General features: G+C 43.3%; 1 protein-coding gene across 2 annotated transcripts in view; it reads left to right on the top strand.

Moving 5' to 3' along the window:
• The window catches only part of LOC118362033 (testican-1-like), a 304120-nt gene that overhangs the window by 267345 nt on the left and 15812 nt on the right, over positions 1-20963 (top strand). For both annotated transcript variants that reach the window (XM_052508657.1, XM_052508652.1), the window contains exons 8-10: positions 15079-15198; positions 15587-15808; positions 16165-16227. In XM_052508657.1, the coding sequence (XP_052364617.1) occupies positions 15079-15198; positions 15587-15808; positions 16165-16227 (405 nt within the window). The remainder of the gene's footprint in view (positions 1-15078; positions 15199-15586; positions 15809-16164; positions 16228-20963) is intronic.

Below are 20963 nucleotides of genomic sequence, written 5' to 3'. Positions count from 1 at the left end.
CTCTTTTAATTTGTTTTCTTCTCCTCTTTTTCACTCCCTCCCTCTTGAATTATTTTGTTTTCCTGGAGAAGATGGAAGGGAGAAGGGGGGTGTTTACAGTTGGCGGCCGCGGCAACAGAAGGTGGATATTTAATCTCGCTCATGAAAGAGGGATGAAGAGAGGGACGGAGAGAGGGTGAAGAGCGATGGAGCGAGACAAGAAGAGGGGAAGAGAGAAAACCAGGAGAAAGTGAAGGGGTTGAGGGACAAGAGACTGAGAGGTACGGGGAAAAGGAGGCAGAGACAGAAGGGGTAACAGGTTGGATACATGGGGGAGAGAGCTAGAGAGAGAAATAAAAATCCCTGTTCAACACCTATTCAGAATGTGACCCCATGCAGTCTTATTGATTCCTCTGACGTATGTCTTTGTCCCCGACTCTCGAGGTAGAGGATGCTTTTGTGGAATCTCTGGTGTCGCAGAATGCAGCAGAGATGATTTCCTTTTTTATGCATGAGAAAAGGCCATTGTGAAGAGTCACAGAAAGCAGACGGCAATCTATTTACTGATAACACTCTCCCTCCCTCCCCGCCATCTCTTCCTTGTCCCTCCCTCCCTCCTTCCTCCGCTGGTGCAGCATATTCAACTTAGTTAGACTCACAAGGACTCATAAACACTGAAGTGTTCCTTACAGCAACACGCCAATCTCGCAGAGTTCTGAAAATGATCCATGTGGGTTGTCTGACCCGCCCACTTCGAGCAATTGCTGCATTTCAGTTTTGAGCGACAGCAGTCGCATCCCTGATGATGTGTTCTGCCTCAGGGCTCTACGGATCCACTCAGATCTTCAGGTGAAATCACACCAGCTGCAGATCATATCACAGGCCCACCTAGGGGGACTGTTTAAACACTTTGAGACTTGAGGTCCCTGTGACATCTGTGGGTCTTTCTGATGTGGTTGGGGGGGGTACAAAGAGGGTAGAGTGAGGACTGAGGCACTTAGGAGTGCATTTGGCCTGTTTGCTGTGTCTCCTCTCTGTGCGTGGGGTGAGAGCAACCTCACTGTTCTGAGTCACCGCTGGAAAAAAAGGACCCGAGGGGCAGGAGAGAGGGAGAGGGAAAAGGGGAGGGAGGGGTGAGAGAGAGAGCTCTCGATCTCTGCATGGGATCAGGTGTGAGTAACAGGGTCTGGGTGTCCTTGAGAAGGGGGACAGGACAGCAAATGAGAGAAGCTCCACAGGTCGATGTGAGGTTGTGAGATGTATTAAATGGAGTGGGAGCCGAGCGGAGAACAAATATCTCATTTCAGAGAGAGAGAGAGAGAGAGAGAGAGAGAGAGAGAGAGAGAGAGAGAGAGAGAGAGAGAGAGAGAGAGAGAGAGAGAGAGAGAGAGAGAGAGAGAGAGAGAGAGAGAGAGAGAGAGAGAGAGAGAGAGAGAGAGAGAGAGAGAGAGAGAGAGAGAGAGAGAGAGAGAGAGAGAGAGAGAGAGAGAGAGAGAGAGAGAGAGAGAGAGAGAGAGAGAGAGAGAGAGAGCCCTGTGGCTGCAACCTATAGCACATGGTATTCGCAGACCAGGAGAGATAGATAGATAGGAGGACATATTATAGTTGCGGGTGGAGATAGATTATGGTTTGGCTGAGGGGAGATCCTGTCTTACCTTTCTCTCCCCTGGTCTGCCTAAAATGAAGAATGCTTCGGAACCTTATCTATCTGCTCCTGTCGAGAGGGTAGAGCTGGGACGATAAACCGGAAATTATCAACACCAACCGTACCGGCCACTCATTGCTGGCATTTTGCTGATATCATTCATTATGATAAGTAGCCTATACTCGAGAATGTGAAGTTTGAAACAAATTAAGTTTGCTTATATGGGTGATTGTTAATGAGCCAATTGATTGCTACAACCATCAAACTAGTAGTAGTAGTAGTAGTATTAGTAGCAGCCGTAGTAGTAGAAGAAGAAGGAACATACAGAAACTCAAGTCCTTTTGTTCACCCGACCTAGAATACCTCACAATCAAATACCCACCGTATTACCTCCCAATAGAATTCTCTTCGATCATAGTCACAGCCGTGTATATTCCCCCCCAAGCTGATACCACAACACCTTCTTCACCATTTTTGAGGATAACACAGTGCCAACAAAGCGGCCCGCTCGCAAGGACTGTGAGCTCTCATTCTCCGTGGCAGACGTGAGTAAGACATTTTAAGCGTGTTAACCTTCAAGGCTGCCTGGCCAGACAGCATCCCTAGCCACGTCCTCAGAGCATGCGCAGACCAGCTGGCTGGAGTGTTTACGGACATATTCAATCTCTCTATCCCAGTCTGCTGTCCCCACTTGCTTCAAGATGTCCACCATTGTTGCTGTACCCAAGAAAGCAAAGGTAACTGAACTAAATGACTATCACCCCGTGGCACTCACTTCTGTCATCGTGTAGTGCTTTGAGAGGCTAGTTAAGGATCATATCGAACATCTTGTCGGCCTGTATAACTGCCTGGTACAGCAACTTCACCGCCCACAACCTCAGGGCTCTCCAGTGGATAGTAAGGTCTGCCCATCACATCACCGGGGGCACACTGCCTGGCCTCCAGGACACCTACAGCACCTGATGTCACAGGAAGGTCAAAAAGATAATCAAGGACATCAACCACCCGTGCTATTATCCAGAAGGCAAGGTCGGCACAGGTGCATCAAAGCTGAGACCGAGAGACTGAAAAACAGCTTATATCTCAAGGCCATCAGACTGTTAAATAGCCATCACTAGCCGGCTACCACCCGGTTACTCAACCCTAAGCCTTAGAAGCTGCTGCCCTAAATACATAGACATGGAATCACAAGTCACTTTAATAATGTTTACACACTGCTTTACTCATCTCATATGTATATACTGTATTCTATTCTACTGTATTTTAGTCAATGCCACTCCGACATTGCTCATCCTAATATTTAGATTTTTCTTAATTCCATTATTTTACTTCTAGATGTGTGTGCTGTTGTGAATGATTAGATATTACTGCACTGTTGGAGCTAGGAACACAAGCATTTCACTACACCTGCAATAACATCTGCTAAATACATTTGATTTGATTTTTAGTAGTAGTAGTTTAAAGGGTAGTTTAAAAAAACGGTGAACGTTAATGTTATAAACTTATCTTTCTATTTATCGTTATCGCATCTATTCAGGCAATTTATCGCAATATGTCCATATGGCCTCGCTCTACGAGAGGCACACACATCCTGTACCGTGTCATTACATTGGAAATGGCACCTCCATCTCCTTTCCCCTCACTCAGGATGGATGTCATCTGTTCACCTCTCCTTCTGATAGCTGGAGTTGTGCAGTTAATGGAATGCCATGGCAATTCTGTAGGTGTCCCCTACAATTATGGGATTTCTTCGATGCTCTTGTGTCACGTGTGTGTGTGTGTGTGTGTGTGTGTGTGTGTGTGTGTGTGTGTGTGTGTGTGTGTGTGTGTGTGTGCCAGAGCAGATAAGCACAGAGCCTGTGATTTCCCCCCCTGCTCTGTTCTGCCTCCCACACACACTCTCCCACACACACTCTCTGAGAGACTGCTGAGACACTGTCACACTCCCTGAGAGACTGCTGAGACACTGTCACACTCCCAGAGACACAGAGGATCCCACTGACATGACAACCCCTGTAAAACACAAGGACCACGCCTAGGCTGCAGGGTGGAGAGAGAGAGAGAGAAACAATGGGATCTGCGTGGGATCAGATGTGAGTAACAGGGTCTGGGTGTCCATGAGAGGGGGGTCAGTGTAGAATAGTGCCCCATTCCTACCTCCTGGGTTAGTGTTTGGCCACCGAGTCCCTGAATAGCCTGACTGTACACAGACACTGTCATAGAATGTGATTTCATGGCCTAGATGTCTTTGTGACTACCTGGCACTCCACAGAGGAACTCAGTCCCAGACAAAGCATTCACACAGAGCAATCTTTACTGTTCCATGCTTCAAGAGCCTGGAAGATGGAAGGCATATGTGTGTGCGTGTGGGAGGTATCCAGCTGGAACGCAGCAGATGGAGGAGATACATAAGAGTAGAGTCGATAAAGCTGACACACACCTAAACAACAGACACCTACACCTACACACACACACACATACAGTCTCACACACAGAACTAGAGGCACACACACACACTTTATTCAGAGATGATTGCTTGGGGCAAAGCCTTAGATTATCTATATGTTTCCATTGAAAACAGTTTTCAAAACACTGGCTGAACAATTTACTGCCAGCCACTGTGGAAGTGCTCTCATTCCACCAAGACACGCTTCCTGTTTCACTGAATCCCATAAGCCATACACCCTTAGTGGATGTTGTGTCGACGTGTGTGCCCATCACAATTCATAGCTGAACAGACTCTCCTTTTGACTAGTACATCATGTAATGTCTTATCACCAGTTATACCACAGTATTGTTGAATACTCGTTTCTGATTGGATAGAAGAGCATTCTAGAATGGGCATTAAAACCAGATAACAGGACAATTGGAAAAGATATCGGGACACCTTGCAATCAGGATGCAATATGTGCCTATACATGCAGACCGTACTTGCTACAAAGTGACGGAACTTTTAACCAACAACCACACGAACCGAAATTGGAAACCTTGTAAACACAGGAAACATGTTGTCAGCTAGCTAGCTAGCCTATTTGCAGACTCGCTAGCAACACAAACTGTTTGATATGCAGTGTGATCTCCTCGCAATGAACCGCGTCGAATGTCCTGGCGAGAAAGCTAGCTTTTCTAGCTATGCCAGGCACAATCGAGCGTCATCAGCTCGTTATGGATGTATCCAAATGAATGTCAATAGAAAACAGCTTAAACAAACCCCAATGCAGCTACCTTGCTGTTATTCTGGCTGCAGAGGTTGTGAATGTGTTAGCTGCAGCTATTTGGCTAGCTAACATGCAAGGGATGAGAACCGTGCCAGCGAGCATGGCAATGGAATATACTGTATATAACGAACAACTGGGTGGTGTTATCATGTTGCAGATGCCCAAGTGAGATCAAGCGATGAGCTAGGCTACATGGCGAGAGAAGAATGTTGCCAGCCTGCATAGTGATCGAACTAGCGACTTTGTCACGTTTCTAGATATAGCGCTAATCGAACAAAATGACTGGGTCCTGTCTCTAGAGATAATACTAATGAAACGAATGACTGGGTCGCGTCTCTAGATATATATAACTAATGAAACAAAGGACCGGGCGCGTCTCTAGATATATATAACTAATTAAACAAAGGACCGGGTCGCGTCTCTAGAGATATAGAACTAATGAAACAAAGGACCGGGTCGCGTCTCTAGAGATATAGAACTAATGAAACAAAGGACCGGGTCGCGTCTCTAGATATATATAACTAATGAAACAAAGGACCGGGTCGCGTCTCTAGATATATATAACTAATGAAACAAAGGACCGGGTCGCGTCTCTAGGGATATAGAACTAATGAAACAAAGGACCGGGTCGCGTCTCTAGATATATATAACTAATGAAACAAAGGACTGGGTCTTGTCTCTACAGATATAACTAATGAAACAAATGACTGGGTCGCGTCTCTAGATATATATAACTAATGAAACAAAGGACCGGGTCGCGTCTCTAGATATATATAACTAATGAAACGAATGACTGGGTCGCGTCTCTAGATATATAACTAATGAAACAAAGGACCGGGTCGCGTCTCTAGATATATAACTTATGAAACAAAGGACCGGGTCGCGTCTCTAGATATATAACTAATGAAACAAAGGACCGGGTCGCGTCTCTAGATATATATAACTGATGAAACAAAGGACCGGGTCGCGTCTCTAGATATATAACTAATGAAACAAATGACTGGGTTGCGACTCTAGATATATAACTAATGAAACGAATGACTGTCTCTAAATCAAATCAAATCAAATGTTATATCAAATCAAATGTTATTTGTCACATACACATGGTTAGCAGATGTTAATGCGAGTGTAGCGAAATGCTTGTGCTTCTAGTTCCGACAATGCAGTAATATCTAACAAGTAATCTAACCTAACAATTTCACAACAACTACCTTATACACACACAAGTGTTGAGGAATTAATCAGAATATGTACATAAAAATATATGAATGAGTGATGGCCGAACAGCATAGGCAAGATGCAGTAGATGGTATGGAGTACAGTATATACATATGAGATGAGTAATGTAGGGTATGTAAACATTGGTGGCATTGTTTAAAGTGGCTAGTGATACTTTTATTACATCAATTTGTCCATTATTAAAGTGGCTAGAGTTGAGTCAGTATGTTGGCAGCAGCTACTCAATGTTAGTGATGGCTGGTTAACAGTCTGATGGCTTTGAGATAGAAGCTGTTTTTCAGTCTCTCGGTCTCTCGCATTGATGCACCTGTACTGACCTCGCCTTCTGGATGATAGTGGGGTGAACAGGCAGTGGTTGTTGTCCTTGATGATCTTTTTGGCCTTCCTGTGACATCGGTTCTAGATATATATTCCTGTGACATCGGTTGGTGTAGGTGTCCTGGAGGGTAGGTAGTCGGTGATGCTTTGTGCAGACCTCACTACCCTCTGGAGAGCCTTGCGGTTATGGCCGTACCAGGCAGTGATACAGCCCGACAGGATGCTCTCGATTGTGCATCTGTAAAAGTTTGTAAGTGTTTTTGGTGACAAGCCAAATTTCTTCAGCCTCCTGAGATTGAAAAGGCGCTGCTGCGCCACCTTCACCACACTGTCTGTCTCTAGATATAGACCTAATGAAACAAACGACTGAGTCTCTAGATATAGACCTAATGAAACCATCGACTGGGTCTCTAGATATAGACCTAATATCCAATAAATGTCGTTCCACTTCATGATTGTGTCCCACTTGTTGTTGATTCTTCACAAAAAAATACAGTTTTATATCTTTATGTTTGAAGCCTGAAATGTGGCAAAAGGTCGCAAAGTTCAAGGAGGCTGAATACTTTCGCAAGGCACTGTATATAACTAATGAAACAAACAACTGGGTCTCTAGATTAACAACAAATAAAACAAACGACTGGGTCTCGTCTCAAGATATATATAACTAATGAAACGAACGACTGGGTCTCGTCTCAAGATATATATAACTAATGAAACGAACGACTGGGTCTCGTCTCAAGATATATATAACTAATGAAACGAACGACTGGGTCTCGTCTCAAGATATATATAACTAATGAAACGAACGACTGGGTCTCGTCTCAAGATATATATAACTAATGAAACGAACGACTGGGTCGCGTCTCTAGCAACCCAAAGATGAGAAATTGTAAATGTGTTCTTTAGTATGGTATATGGTAACTGTGGTATAAGCGGGATACACACCTCCATTCTGTACATTACCTTGGATAAATTAACTCTGCAATGGGACTCAACTCCGCCTTCGCCCTGCTGCATCGTCCATTATTTCCAAGGCAATGCACAGAATGTCTACGTCTATCAAATCAAATCAAGTTTATTTTTAAAGCCCTTCTTACATCAGCTGATATCTCAAAGTGCTGTACATATACCCAGCCTAAAACCCCCAAACAGCAAGCAATGCAAGTGTGGAAGCACGGTGGCTAGGAAAAACTCCCTAGAAAGGCCAGAACCTAGGAAGAAGTGAGTATATCCCTTACTTGTTTGTCCCTGTCTTGAGCTAAGCTCCGTATGTGTCGGGTGATGTGTCTGTCTGTTTAGATGTAGCCAGGAAAGAGAGGCATGGTTTGAGAAGGCTGCCGGAATGTTCATGGTTTTCAGCATTCTGGAATGTTCTCCATCTGACTTTTTGACATGCCAAGGATGATGGCTTTTGATTGGCTTGCTCGTTATGAGGTGAGGAATTTAACCAAATTTTATTATGAAACTGTCAATTAGTTCTCATCTTAGAAGCCATGTCAATCATGCTGACACAGACACACACACGCAGGCGGGCGCACGCGCACGCATGCACGCACAAACACACAGATCCTGATCGAAAGTGAGTCAGTTGTTGCTAATTGGCTGGGAGACCTTGTCAGTGGCCAGGCTGCGGATGAGAGAGTGGTTTTCCACAGCAGTCAAATAGACAGCTCTGTATTGACAGTGTCAGATAGGATGGGAGAGGAAACAAGGGTTTGAAATCACGGATCTCAGGCAGCATTTACAGTTAGTAAACAGCTCTATACACTTATAGTGTTGGAATTCCCACTGTATCCTGGTGCAGTGGATTTATGGCCATTTAAAGAGACATAGAGGGGAGAAACACTGCTGTGTGACTATTGTAGCATCTTTCCCTGTGCTATCCCTCTGGATAGTTAGAGAGACTTCCAGGTGGTGTGTGTGTGTGTGTGTGTGTGTGTGTGTGTGTGTGTGTGTGTGTGTGTGTGTGTGTGTGTGTGTGTGTGTGTGTGTGTGTGTGTGTGTGTGTGTGTGTGTGTGTGTGTACGTACATGTCATTTGTAACCATCCTTTACTCTTGACAGGATGAATGTGTAACCATCCTTTACTCTTGACAGGATGAATGTGTAACCTTCCATCACTCTGGCAGAATGAATGTGTAACCATCTTTCACTCTGGCAGAATGCATGTGTAACCATCCTTCACTCTGACAGGATGAATGTGTAACCATCCATCACTCTGGCAGAATGAATGTGTAACCATCCTTCACTCTGACAGGATGAATGTGTAACCATCCTTCACTCTGACAGGATGAATGTGTAACCATCCTTCACTCTGACAGGATGAACGTGTAACCATCCTTCACTCTGACAGGATGAATGTGTAACCATCCTTCACTCTGACAGGATGAATGTGTAACCATCCTTCACTCTGACAGGATGAATGTGTAACCATCCTTCACTCTGACAGGATGAATGTGTAACCATCCTTCACTCTGACAGGATGAATGCGTAACCATCCTTCACTCTGACAGGATGAATGCGTAACCATCCTTCACTCTGGCAGAATTAATGTATAACCTTCCATCACTCTGGCAGAATGAATGTGTAACCATCTTTCACTCTGACAGAATGAATGTGTAACCATTCTTCACTCTGACAGGATGAATGTGTAACCATCCATCACTCTGAGAGAATGAATGTGTAACCATCCTTTACTCTTGACAGGATGAATGTGTAACCTTCCATCACTCTGGCAGAATGAATGTGTAACCATCCTTCAGTCTGACAGAATGAATGTGTAACCATCCACCACTCTGACAGGATGAATGTGTAACCATCCATCACTCTGACAGGATGAATGTGTAACCATCCTTCAATCTGACAGGATGAATGTGTAACCCTCCTTCACTCTGACAGGATGAATGTGTAACCATCCATCACTCTGACAGGATGAATGTGTAACCATCTTTCACTCTGACAGAATGAATGTGTAACCATCCTTCACTCTGACAGGATGAATGTGTAACCATCCTTCACTCTTGACAGGATTAATGTGTAACCATCCTTCACTCTGGCAGAATGAATGTGTAACCTTCCATCACTCTGACAGGATGAATGTGTAACCATCCTTTACTCTTGACAGGATGAATGTGTTACCATCCTTTACTATTGACAGGATGAATGTGTAACCTTCCATCACTCTGGCAGAATGCATGTGTAACCATCCTTCACTCTGACAGGATGAATGTGTAACCATCCTTTACTCTTGACAGGATGAATGTGTAACCATCCTTCACTCTGACAGGATGAATGTGTAACCATCCTTCACTCTGACAGGATGAATGTGTAACCATCCTTCACTCTGACAGGATGAATGCGTAACCATCCTTCACTCTGACAGGATGAATGTGTAACCATCCTTTACTCTTGACGGGATGAATGTGTAACCATCCTTTACTCTGACAGGATGAATGTGTAACCATCCTTCACTCTGACAGGATGAATGTGTAACCATTCTTCACTCTGACAGGATGAAAGTGTAACCATCCTTCACTCTGACAGGATGAATGCGTAACCATCCTTCACTCTGACAGGATGAATGCGTAACCATCCTTCACTCTGACAGGATGAATGCGTAACCATCCTTCACTCTGACAGGATGAATGCGTAACCATCCTTCACTCTGACAGGATGAATGCGTAACCATCCTTCACTCTGGCAGAATTAATGTATAACCTTCCATCACTCTGACAGAATGAATGTGTAACCATTCTTCACTCTGACAGAATGAATGTGTAACCATTCTTCACTCTGACAGGATGAATGTGTAACCATCCATCACTCTGAGAGAATGAATGTGTAACCATCCTTTACTCTTGACAGGATGAATGTGTAACCTTCCATCACTCTGGCAGAATGAATGTGTAACCATCCTTCAGTCTGACAGAATGAATGTGTAACCATCCACCACTCTGACAGGATGAATGTGTAACCATCCATCACTCTGACAGGATGAATGTGTAACCATCCTTCAATCTGACAGGATGAATGTGTAACCCTCCTTCACTCTGACAGGATGAATGTGTAACCATCCATCACTCTGACAGGATGAATGTGTAACCATCTTTCACTCTGACAGAATGAATGTGTAACCATCCTTCACTCTGACCGAATGAATGTGTAACCATCCTTTACTCTTGACAGGATGAATGTGTAACCATCCTTCACTCTGGCAGAATGAATGTGTAACCTTCCATCACTCTGACAGGATGAATGTGTAACCATCCTTTACTCTTGACAGGATGAATGTGTTACCATCCTTTACTATTGACAGGATGAATGTGTAACCTTCCATCACTCTGACAGGATGAATGTGTAACCATCCTTCACTCTGACAGGATGAATGTGTAACCATCCTTTACTCTTGACAGGATGAATGTGTAACCATCCTTCACTCTGACAGGATGAATGTGTAACCATCCTTCACTCTGACAGGATGAATGTGTAACCATCCTTTACTCTTGACAGGATGAATGTGTAACCATCCTTCACTCTGGCAGAATGAATGTGTAACCTTCCATCACTCTGACAGGATGAATGTGTAACCATCCTTTACTCTTGACAGGATGAATGTGTAACCATCCTTTACTCTGACAGGATGAATGTGTAACCATCCTTTACTCTTGACAGGATGAATGTGTAACCATCCTTCACTCTGACAGGATGAATGTGTAACCATCCTTCACTCTGACAGGATGAATGTGTAACCATCCTTCACTCTGACAGGATGAATGCGTAACCATCCTTCACTCTGACAGGATGAATGCGTAACCATCCTTCACTCTGACAGGATGAATGCGTAACCATCCTTCACTCTGGCAGAATTAATGTATAACCTTCCATCACTCTGGCAGAATGAATGTGTAACCATCTTTCACTCTGACAGAATGAATGTGTAACCATTCTTCACTCTGACAGGATGAATGTGTAACCATCCATCACTCTGAGAGAATGAATGTGTAACCATCCTTTACTCTTGACAGGATGAATGTGTAACCTTCCATCACTCTGGCAGAATGAATGTGTAACCATCCTTCAGTCTGACAGAATGAATGTGTAACCATCCACCACTCTGACAGGATGAATGTGTAACCATCCATCACTCTGACAGGATGAATGTGTAACCATCCTTCAATCTGACAGGATGAATGTGTAACCCTCCTTCACTCTGACAGGATGAATGTGTAACCATCCATCACTCTGACAGGATGAATGTGTAACCATCTTTCACTCTGACAGAATGAATGTGTAACCATCCTTCACTCTGACAGGATGAATGTGTAACCATCCTTCACTCTTGACAGGATTAATGTGTAACCATCCTTCACTCTGGCAGAATGAATGTGTAACCTTCCATCACTCTGACAGGATGAATGTGTAACCATCCTTTACTCTTGACAGGATGAATGTGTTACCATCCTTTACTATTGACAGGATGAATGTGTAACCTTCCATCACTCTGGCAGAATGCATGTGTAACCATCCTTCACTCTGACAGGATGAATGTGTAACCATCCTTTACTCTTGACAGGATGAATGTGTAACCATCCTTCACTCTGACAGGATGAATGTGTAACCATCCTTCACTCTGACAGGATGAATGTGTAACCATCCTTCACTCTGACAGGATGAATGTGTAACCATCCTTCACTCTGACAGGATGAATGCGTAACCATCCTTCACTCTGACAGGATGAATGTGTAACCATCCTTTACTCTTGACGGGATGAATGTGTAACCATCCTTTACTCTGACAGGATGAATGTGTAACCATCCTTTACTCTTGACAGGATGAATGTGTAACCATCCTTCACTCTGACAGGATGAATGCGTAACCATCCTTCACTCTGACAGGATGAATGTGTAACCATCCTTTACTCTTGACAGGATGAATGCGTAACCATCCTTCACTCTGACAGGATGAATGCGTAACCATCCTTTACTCTTGACAGGATGAATGCGTAACCATCCTTCACTCTGACAGGATGAATGCGTAACCATCCTTCACTCTGACAGGATGAATGTGTAACCATCCTTCACTCTGGCAGAATTAATGTGTAACCTTCCATCACTCTGGCAGAATGAATGTGTAACCATCCTTCAGTCTGACAGAATGAATGTGTAACCATCCTTTACTCTTGACAGGATGAATGTGTAACCATCCATCACTCTGGCAGAATGAATGTGTAACCATCCTTCACTCTGACAGGATGAATGTGTAACCATCCTTCACTCTGACAGGATGAATGTGTAACCATCCTTCACTCTGACAGGATGAACGTGTAACCATCCTTCACTCTGACAGGATGAATGTGTAACCATCCTTCACTCTGACAGGATGAATGTGTAACCATCCTTCACTCTGACAGGATGAAAGTGTAACCATCCTTCACTCTGACAGGATGAATGCGTAACCATCCTTCACTCTGACAGGATGAATGCGTAACCATCCTTCACTCTGGCAGAATTAATGTATAACCTTCCATCACTCTGGCAGAATGAATGTGCAACCATCCTTCACTCTGACAGGATGAATGTGTAACCATCCATCACTCTGAGAGAATGAATGTGTAACCATCCTTTACTCTTGACAGGATGAATGTGTAACCTTCCATCACTCTGGCAGAATGAATGTGTAACCATCCTTCAGTCTGACAGAATGAATGTGTAACCATCCACCACTCTGACAGGATGAATGTGTAACCATCCATCACTCTGACAGGATGAATGTGTAACCATCCTTCAATCTGACAGGATGAATGTGTAACCCTCCTTCACTCTGACAGGATGAATGTGTAACCATCCATCACTCTGACAGGATGAATGTGTAACCATCCTTCACTCTGACAGAATGAATGTGTAACCATCCTTCAGTTTGACAGAATGAATGTGTAACCATCCACCACTCTGACAGGATAAACGTGTAACCATCCTTCACTCTGGCAGAATGAATGTGTAACCATCCTTCAGTCTGACAGAATGAATGTGTAACCATCCACCACTCTGACAGGATGCACGTGTAACCATCCTTCACTCTGACAGAATTAATGTGTAACCCTCCACTCTGACAGGATGAATGTGTAACCATCCATCACTCTGACAGGATGAATGTGTAACCATCCTTCACTCTGACAGGATGAATGTGTAACCCTCTTTCACTCTGACAGGATGAATGTGTAACCATCCATCACTCTGACAGGATGAATGTGTAACCATCCTTCACTCTGACAGAATGAATGTGTAACCATCCTTCACTCTGACGGGATGAATGTGTAACCATCCTTCACTCTTGACAGGATGAATGTGTAACCATCCATCACTCTGGCAGAATGAATGTGTAACCCTCCTTCACTCTGGCAGAATGAATGTGTAACCATCTTTCACTCTGGCAGAATGAATGTGTAACCATCCTTCACTCTGGCAGAATGAATGTGTAACCATCCACCACTCTGACAGGATGAACGTGTAACCATCCTTCACTCTGGCAGGATGAACGTGTAACCATCCTTCACTCTGGCAGAATGAATGTGTCACCATCCTTCACTCTGACAGGATGAATGTGTAACCATCCTTCACTCTGGCAGGATGAACGTGTAACCATCCTTCACTCTGGCAGAATGAATGTGTCACCATCCTTCACTCTGACAGGATGAATGTGTCACCATCCACCACTCTGACAGGATGAATGTGTAACCATCCACCACTCTGGCAGAATGAATGTGTAACCCTCCTTCACTCTGACAGAATGAATGTGTCACCATCCACCACTCTGACAGGATGAACGTGTAACCATCCTTCACTCTGACAGAATGAATGTGTCACCATCCATCACTCTGACAGGATGAATGTGTAACCTTCCATCACTCTGGCAGAATGAATGTGTAACCATCCTTCAGTCTGACAGAATGAATGTGTAACCATCCACCACTCTGACAGGATGAACGTGTAACCATCCTTTACTCTGACAGAATTAATGTGTCACCATCCATCACTCTGACAGGATGAATGTGTAACCATCCTTCACTCTGACAGGATGAATGTGTAACCCTCCTTCACTCTGACAGGATGAATGTGTAACCATCCATCACTCTGACAGGATGAATGTGTAACCATCCTTCACTCTGACAGAATGAATGTGTAACCATCCTTCACTCTGACAGGATGAATGTGTAACCATCCTTCACTCTTGACAGGATGAATGTGTAACCATCCATCACTCTGGCAGAATGAATGTGTAACCCTCCTTCACTCTGGCAGAATGAATGTGTAACCATCTTTCACTCTGGCAGAATGAATGTGTAACCATCATCATCACACACACTATCTCTCTCTCTCACCCTCTCACTCTCACACTCACCCACTCTCACACTCACTCACCAGCTTGTGTTCCTATAGCAACAGAAAGGGAAATATAACTCAGCTGCTTCTGTGCAGTCTGATGGTCCTCTGTGTGGTCAAGGAGAAGCCAACCAGGAAAATAAAAAATTTGTTGAGCCAACATTGTGCTGACGTTATTTCACCCAACCTTATCAAACAGTCATGTTGCATCGATGTGGCTTTAAAATAAAGTATGTTTTATTAAAATGATTTCCCTTCTTGCCTGCTAACCCTGGTGTGTGGCTCTGTCTCTGTGTGTTCAGTCTGCAGTGATGGGGACCTGCATAGCTTAGCATCCAGACTGAAGGACTGGTTTGGAGTTCTCCACCTCGATGCCAACCGAGACCTCAAAACCTCTGCCAACGCTGATTCAGCGGCAGGACGTGAGTCACACCATTATCTGTGTGTGTATTATTTTGTCGTTTTGAAATGGCACTGCCATTTGAAATTCCATTGCTCTTTTCAATTCTCGTGAGGACTGTAGAGGATGAGTGCTCCTCTGTGCTCAACTAAAGTCAGCATGTCTCTACACTCAAATTTCAACAAATTCACCCTCAGTCTCCAAGCACTTTACTCAAGTTTCAGACTGAAAAGACCTCAGACAAGCACCCCCTCCAATACAAACATGAGACACTACGAGGCACCACAACACATACTCACTCACACACACATACAAACGTTTTCCAACACCCCTAACCCTCCACACTCACACGCCCCCCCCCACACGCACACACACACCACCCGCTAACATCCCTCTCTCCCGTCCCCAAGGTTTTGACACCAGTATCCTGCCCATCTGTAAGGACTCTCTGGGTTGGATGTTCAACAAGCTGGACATGAACTATGACCTCCTGCTGGACCAATCAGAGCTCAGTGCCATCTACCTGGATAAGTATGAGCTGTGTATGAAGCCCCTGTTCAACTCCTGCGACTCCTTCAAGGACGGGAAACTGTCCAACAACGAGTGGTGCTACTGCTTCCAGAAACCTGACGGTGAGAGAGATGGAGGGGAGGATGGAGTTAGGGATGGAGAAGGGAGGAAGTGTTTTAGAGAGTAAAGGTGAAGACGGACAAAAACAAAAAAGAAAGAGAGTGGTGTTTGTTGGTGATGGAAAAACTAACGTTTGCACATTTGAACCTGTCCTGTGTGTGTGTGTGTGTGTGTGTGTGTGTGTGTGTGTGTGTGTGTGTGTGTGTGTGTGTGTGTGTGTGTGTGTGTGTGTGTGTGTGTGTGTGTGTGTGTGTGTGTGTGTGTGTGTGTGTGTGTGTGTGTGTGTGTGTTTGTTTGTTTGTTTGTTTGTTTGTTTGTTTGTTTGTTTGTTTGTTTGTTTGTTTGTTTTCTGCTCCAGGTCTGCCCTGCCAGAATGAGATGAACAGGATTCAGACTCAGGGTCGACGGAAGAGTCTCATAGGTCAGTTTGCTGGAGTGACAGCTGTCAATCAATTGTTTTTCATGGGCTGTTGGTCATTGTGCACCGTATATTTAAATTCCGATACATATTTAGGCACAATACATTACCCAGTTGAGACAAACAATAGCACACACAGACACAAACATCCCTGCCCCTAACTCCTTCAAATCCTCAGCCAAGTGGTCATCAATAATCATGCATAATCATGTTATAACTCACAGTTTGACAAATGGCCTTTGACTGGCTCACATGAATGAAAAAGGAGGGTAATGGGTGTGTGTGTGTGTGTGTGTGTGTGTGTGTGTGTGTGTGTGTGTGTGTGTGTGTGTGTGTGTGTGTGTGTGTGTGTGTGTGTGTGTGTGTGTGTGTGTGTGTGTGTGTGTGTGTGTGTGTGTGAACTGTGATGTGCACGTGCGCACGTTGCACATGTTATTGAAAGTGACTGGTCCCTTTTAAAGCAGGATGTATGGCTTGTTGTCTCATCTTAGGCACTAGTAATTGGTTGTTTGCCTCCGCCTATGCACACACAATAACCTATAAAACCATGGCAATGAGCACATTGAGTTTTAGTACATTTTGATTTTAGTACAGTGTCGTGTCTTTACTATCATTAAATTGAAGACTTATAGTTTTTATCAAAGATTCTCTGTAATTAGTATTACGCGATCAACTGATTAATCATGTAACTGTAATTAACTAGGAAGTCGGGGCACCAAGGAAAAATATTCAGATTACAAAGTTATCATTTCCTAAAATAACTTTTCAGATATTTTAACTGATCAATTAGTCTTCAAATTAATGAATTATTTACTTAACCTCACGTTAGTCTCATTCCAAACGTCGTAAATTGTTGGTTATCTGCACAAACCCAGTTTTCACTATGAGTCATCCATACATCAATTGTCCTAAATCATTTATTTATTACTAACTAAGTAATTCACAGAAATGCATAAACAAACAGTAAATATGGTTACAAGAAATGATAGAAGAATGTGCCCTAGTGGGCTAAACCGGCATGGCGGCTTGTTAGACAAAAGGGGAAGTGGGGGTCGACTAAGAACTCACTAGAGAGTGATAATTATAACAATTGAAATGCTAATCCTTTGCACATGAACACTCACTCATTCGGGAACAATTGCAATCAATATATATATATTGATGCTCAGTGTGTCGTTTTGATCGCTGGTGAAAAGTTTGTTTCTGTTGGATAGTTTCGTCCTCTCTCTCTCTCTCTCTCTCTCTCTCTCTCTCTCTCTCTCTCACTCTCACTCTCACTCTCTCTCTGTCTTGGTTAGAGGGGATAGTTCAGAGTGACATTAATTCATTTGTTATTGAATGGATGTTTTGACGGTTGTCATTCTTCGCGTTCAATGATACTGAATTCCTAGCTGCAGACTAGTAATTAATGTCAAAGACTTGTTCTTATTCTGTCGGCATCGATAGTCTAAGAGTTTAACCACGTGGTATGGTTAAAAGATTCAGCAATGGTCTACAACCTTTGTCCTCTCCTAATGGAAAAAAAAACATGGCCTGGTGATAATTTCTCAAAGTTGGGTTTTATTCAGAATTGCAGAAAAGGGGCTGTCTCAGGATGCCTGACCCTAACTGGGCTCAGGGGCGGTCCTCTGATTTAGTTCAAATCAAAAGGGAAATGTATTTTCCTTCATTAAACAATCCAAAATCATATTACACAATTTTACAAACAGTATAATACTCACTCATTCATCTTATACAACAATTAGATGTAAACCTCATATCTGAGGCTATTATATATACAGCGTTATGGTAATGTGGCCACACGGTCTCCCATGAGCTTCCCCAAGTTGTAACAAGCGGACCAGTTCGTAGCTGGATTCTTCACCGATCTTTTATACCTTCTCCAGAACATGAAATTGTTCGTACCTCAAGTTCTGTGAGGTGGAAGAAATTCCTTTGTTCTCGATGAAAATGTACTCTCTCTATACTGTATGTCCATGAGGAGATCCTCAGGAATTTACGATGTCTCTCTGACCACAGCAGCCTAGTTGAAGGAGGAAAGGGGGAGGCAGGGAGAGGGGGATGGGGTTTGCTATACCCAAAGAGGGCAATGTCATGACAACAGGATTGTTTAGAAATGTATTTTTTATCCATCTCATCTCTGCCAATCCAGTAGCATAGCCAGACGCTTGTTGGTAGGTGGGCCGAAATTGAAGCTCTCAAATCATAATTGAATTATCAATAAAAACATAGGCTACCTTACTCTTACTACTGCACTACTCGATCGCACACAAAACGTTTAACACCTGATTTCATAGACCAAGCAGTCATTTATTAACATCATGGCTTTTGTATTTCACAAGGGACTCACAGCCTACTGTTGTGTCTTTGCTATGCCGGATTAAGTGATATGACATGCTATTCTATAAAATAATTTCTCTGTAATTAATATTACTTGATTGAACTAATTATGTAAATGTAATTAACTAGAAGGTTGGGGCACCACGAAATAATGTTTATAGAGCTGTTATCTTCCAAATAAACTCTGGAAATCTTTTACACCAATAGTGGTCCATTCTTAATCAGTCTCACCTGAAGTCGTAGAATTCTTGGTTATCTTCACGATCCCTGGCTAACAAGTTGAATCAGCAATACAATTTAATTATTTATTATTTATTTACTAAATACCTAAACAATCACACAGAATTACACATACACAGGATGGGTCATACATTGATTACTAATTATGTCATAAAAGAAAATGTCCCTAGCGGACGGAACAGATATAACGGCTGGTTACACAAAGAAAGGGGACTGGGTTTTGAATGAAAATGCTGGAAGACTGAGGAACAAAGGAACTTGGTCTCTGATCGGACCTTGTAAAGCTATCATAAATACAGAATCGTATGCATTCTAAATAACCGCCCATTTGGAAAAGGAAAATGAAAGGAATATTTACTCTGAGCTGTGCTTCAATAGGTTGGTCGTAGATGGAAGGCCATGTTGCCCAACAGAGATCTTCCTGTCCTCTGAATAATATCTGGTAGAAAGGATGTGTTGTAGTAAAGTCGTGTGTTTGGTAGAAGAGATACGTTGTCCGTCCTTTTCTTGGCCCACGTTTACAGCTGCTGCTGCTCACTCAACAGCTAGGAAGTATCACTTCTTTAGTGAATAAGAGTTCAAAGTTCATACCAAGTTGCCATACTTTAAGCTCACACTGAAGTTGGCTTAGTTCTGTAGTTTCATATTTTCACAAATAGTTTCATATTTAAACATTTAGATTGCACAACAAATCTATGTGAATCTGATAACTAGAATGTGTAGACTTTCCAAGATACAGTTTATGTCATCCAATTATCAGTAATAATGTCTCAGATGACAACTGATCTGATATCCTATTCTTTAAGTACCAACGCATATTTTCAACTGGTTAGATTTCTGAAATATGGTTCTGGTCCCCACCCCTTTAATGTTTTCAGACTCTCTATGTTAACAAAGGGCTTTCCAAGAGTCACTCTGTATAGTAGAGAGAGGGGGGAGTATTTATGGGGATCATAAACCTCACCAACAGGCCAACGTCATGACACTACACAACACAAACAGAATAAACCATAGGCTTTAGCCTAGAAACATTTTATTGTATTTTTTTCTTGAACATTTATTTAATTAGGCAAGTCAGTTAAGTTCTTATTTACAATGACAGCCTAGGAACAGTGGGTTTACCTTTCTAGTTCAGGGGCAGAACACCAGATTTGTACCTTGTCAGCTCGGGGATTCAATCTCGCAACCTTTCAGTTACAGGCCCAATGCTCTTAACCACTAGGCTACCTGCCGCCCCAGTTCACAATTGGCTCGGCATCGTCTGTTCTACTGGATCCCGTCCGGGATATCGGCGGAACTAATTGCAGTGCACACATATGCCTATATACTGAACAAAATCACAACTGCAATAAGTAAAGTGTTGGTCCTATGTTTCATAAACTGAAATAAAAGATCCCTGAAATGTTCCATGCACACAAAAAGTTGATTTATCTCACATTTGTGGCACAAATTTGTTTATATCCCTGTTAGTGAGCATTTCTCATTTTCTAAGATAATCCATCCACCTGACAGGTGTGGCATATCAAGAAGATGATTAAACAGCATGGTCATTACACAGGTGCACCTTGTGCTGGGGAAAATAAAAGGCCACTCTAAAATGTGCAGTTTTGTCAGACAACACAGTGCCACAGATGTCTCAAGTTTTGAGGGAGCGTTCAATTGGCATGCTGACTGAAGGAATGTCCACCAGAGCTGTTGCCAGAGAATTGAATGTTCATTTCTCTACCATAAGCCTCCTCCAACGTCGTTTTAGAGAATTTGGCAGTACATCCAACCGGCCTCACAACCGCAGACCACATGTAACCATGCCAGCCCAGGACCTCTACATCTGGTTTCTTCCCCTGCGGGATCGTCTGTGTGATCGAGCAGTTTGCTGATGTCAACTTTGTGAATAGAGTGCCCATGGTGGCAGTGGGGTTATGGTATGGGCAGGCATAAGCCACGGACAACGTACACAATAGAATTTTATTGATGGCAATTTGAATGCACATAGATACCGTGACGAGGCTCATTGTTGCACCATTCACCCGCTGCCATCACCTCATGTTTCAGCATGATAATGCAAGGCCCCATGTCTTAAGGATGTGTTCACAATTCCTTGAAGCTGAAAATGTTTGGGATGCTCTGGATCGACGTGTACGACAGCGTGTTCCAGTTCC

Source organism: Oncorhynchus keta, chromosome 4 (assembly GCF_023373465.1).
Source record: "Oncorhynchus keta strain PuntledgeMale-10-30-2019 chromosome 4, Oket_V2, whole genome shotgun sequence".
NCBI classification, from domain to species: Eukaryota; Metazoa; Chordata; class Actinopteri; order Salmoniformes; family Salmonidae; genus Oncorhynchus; species Oncorhynchus keta.
Note: the sequence above shows the minus strand (reverse complement) of the source record. Positions and strands in the feature narration are given on the sequence as shown.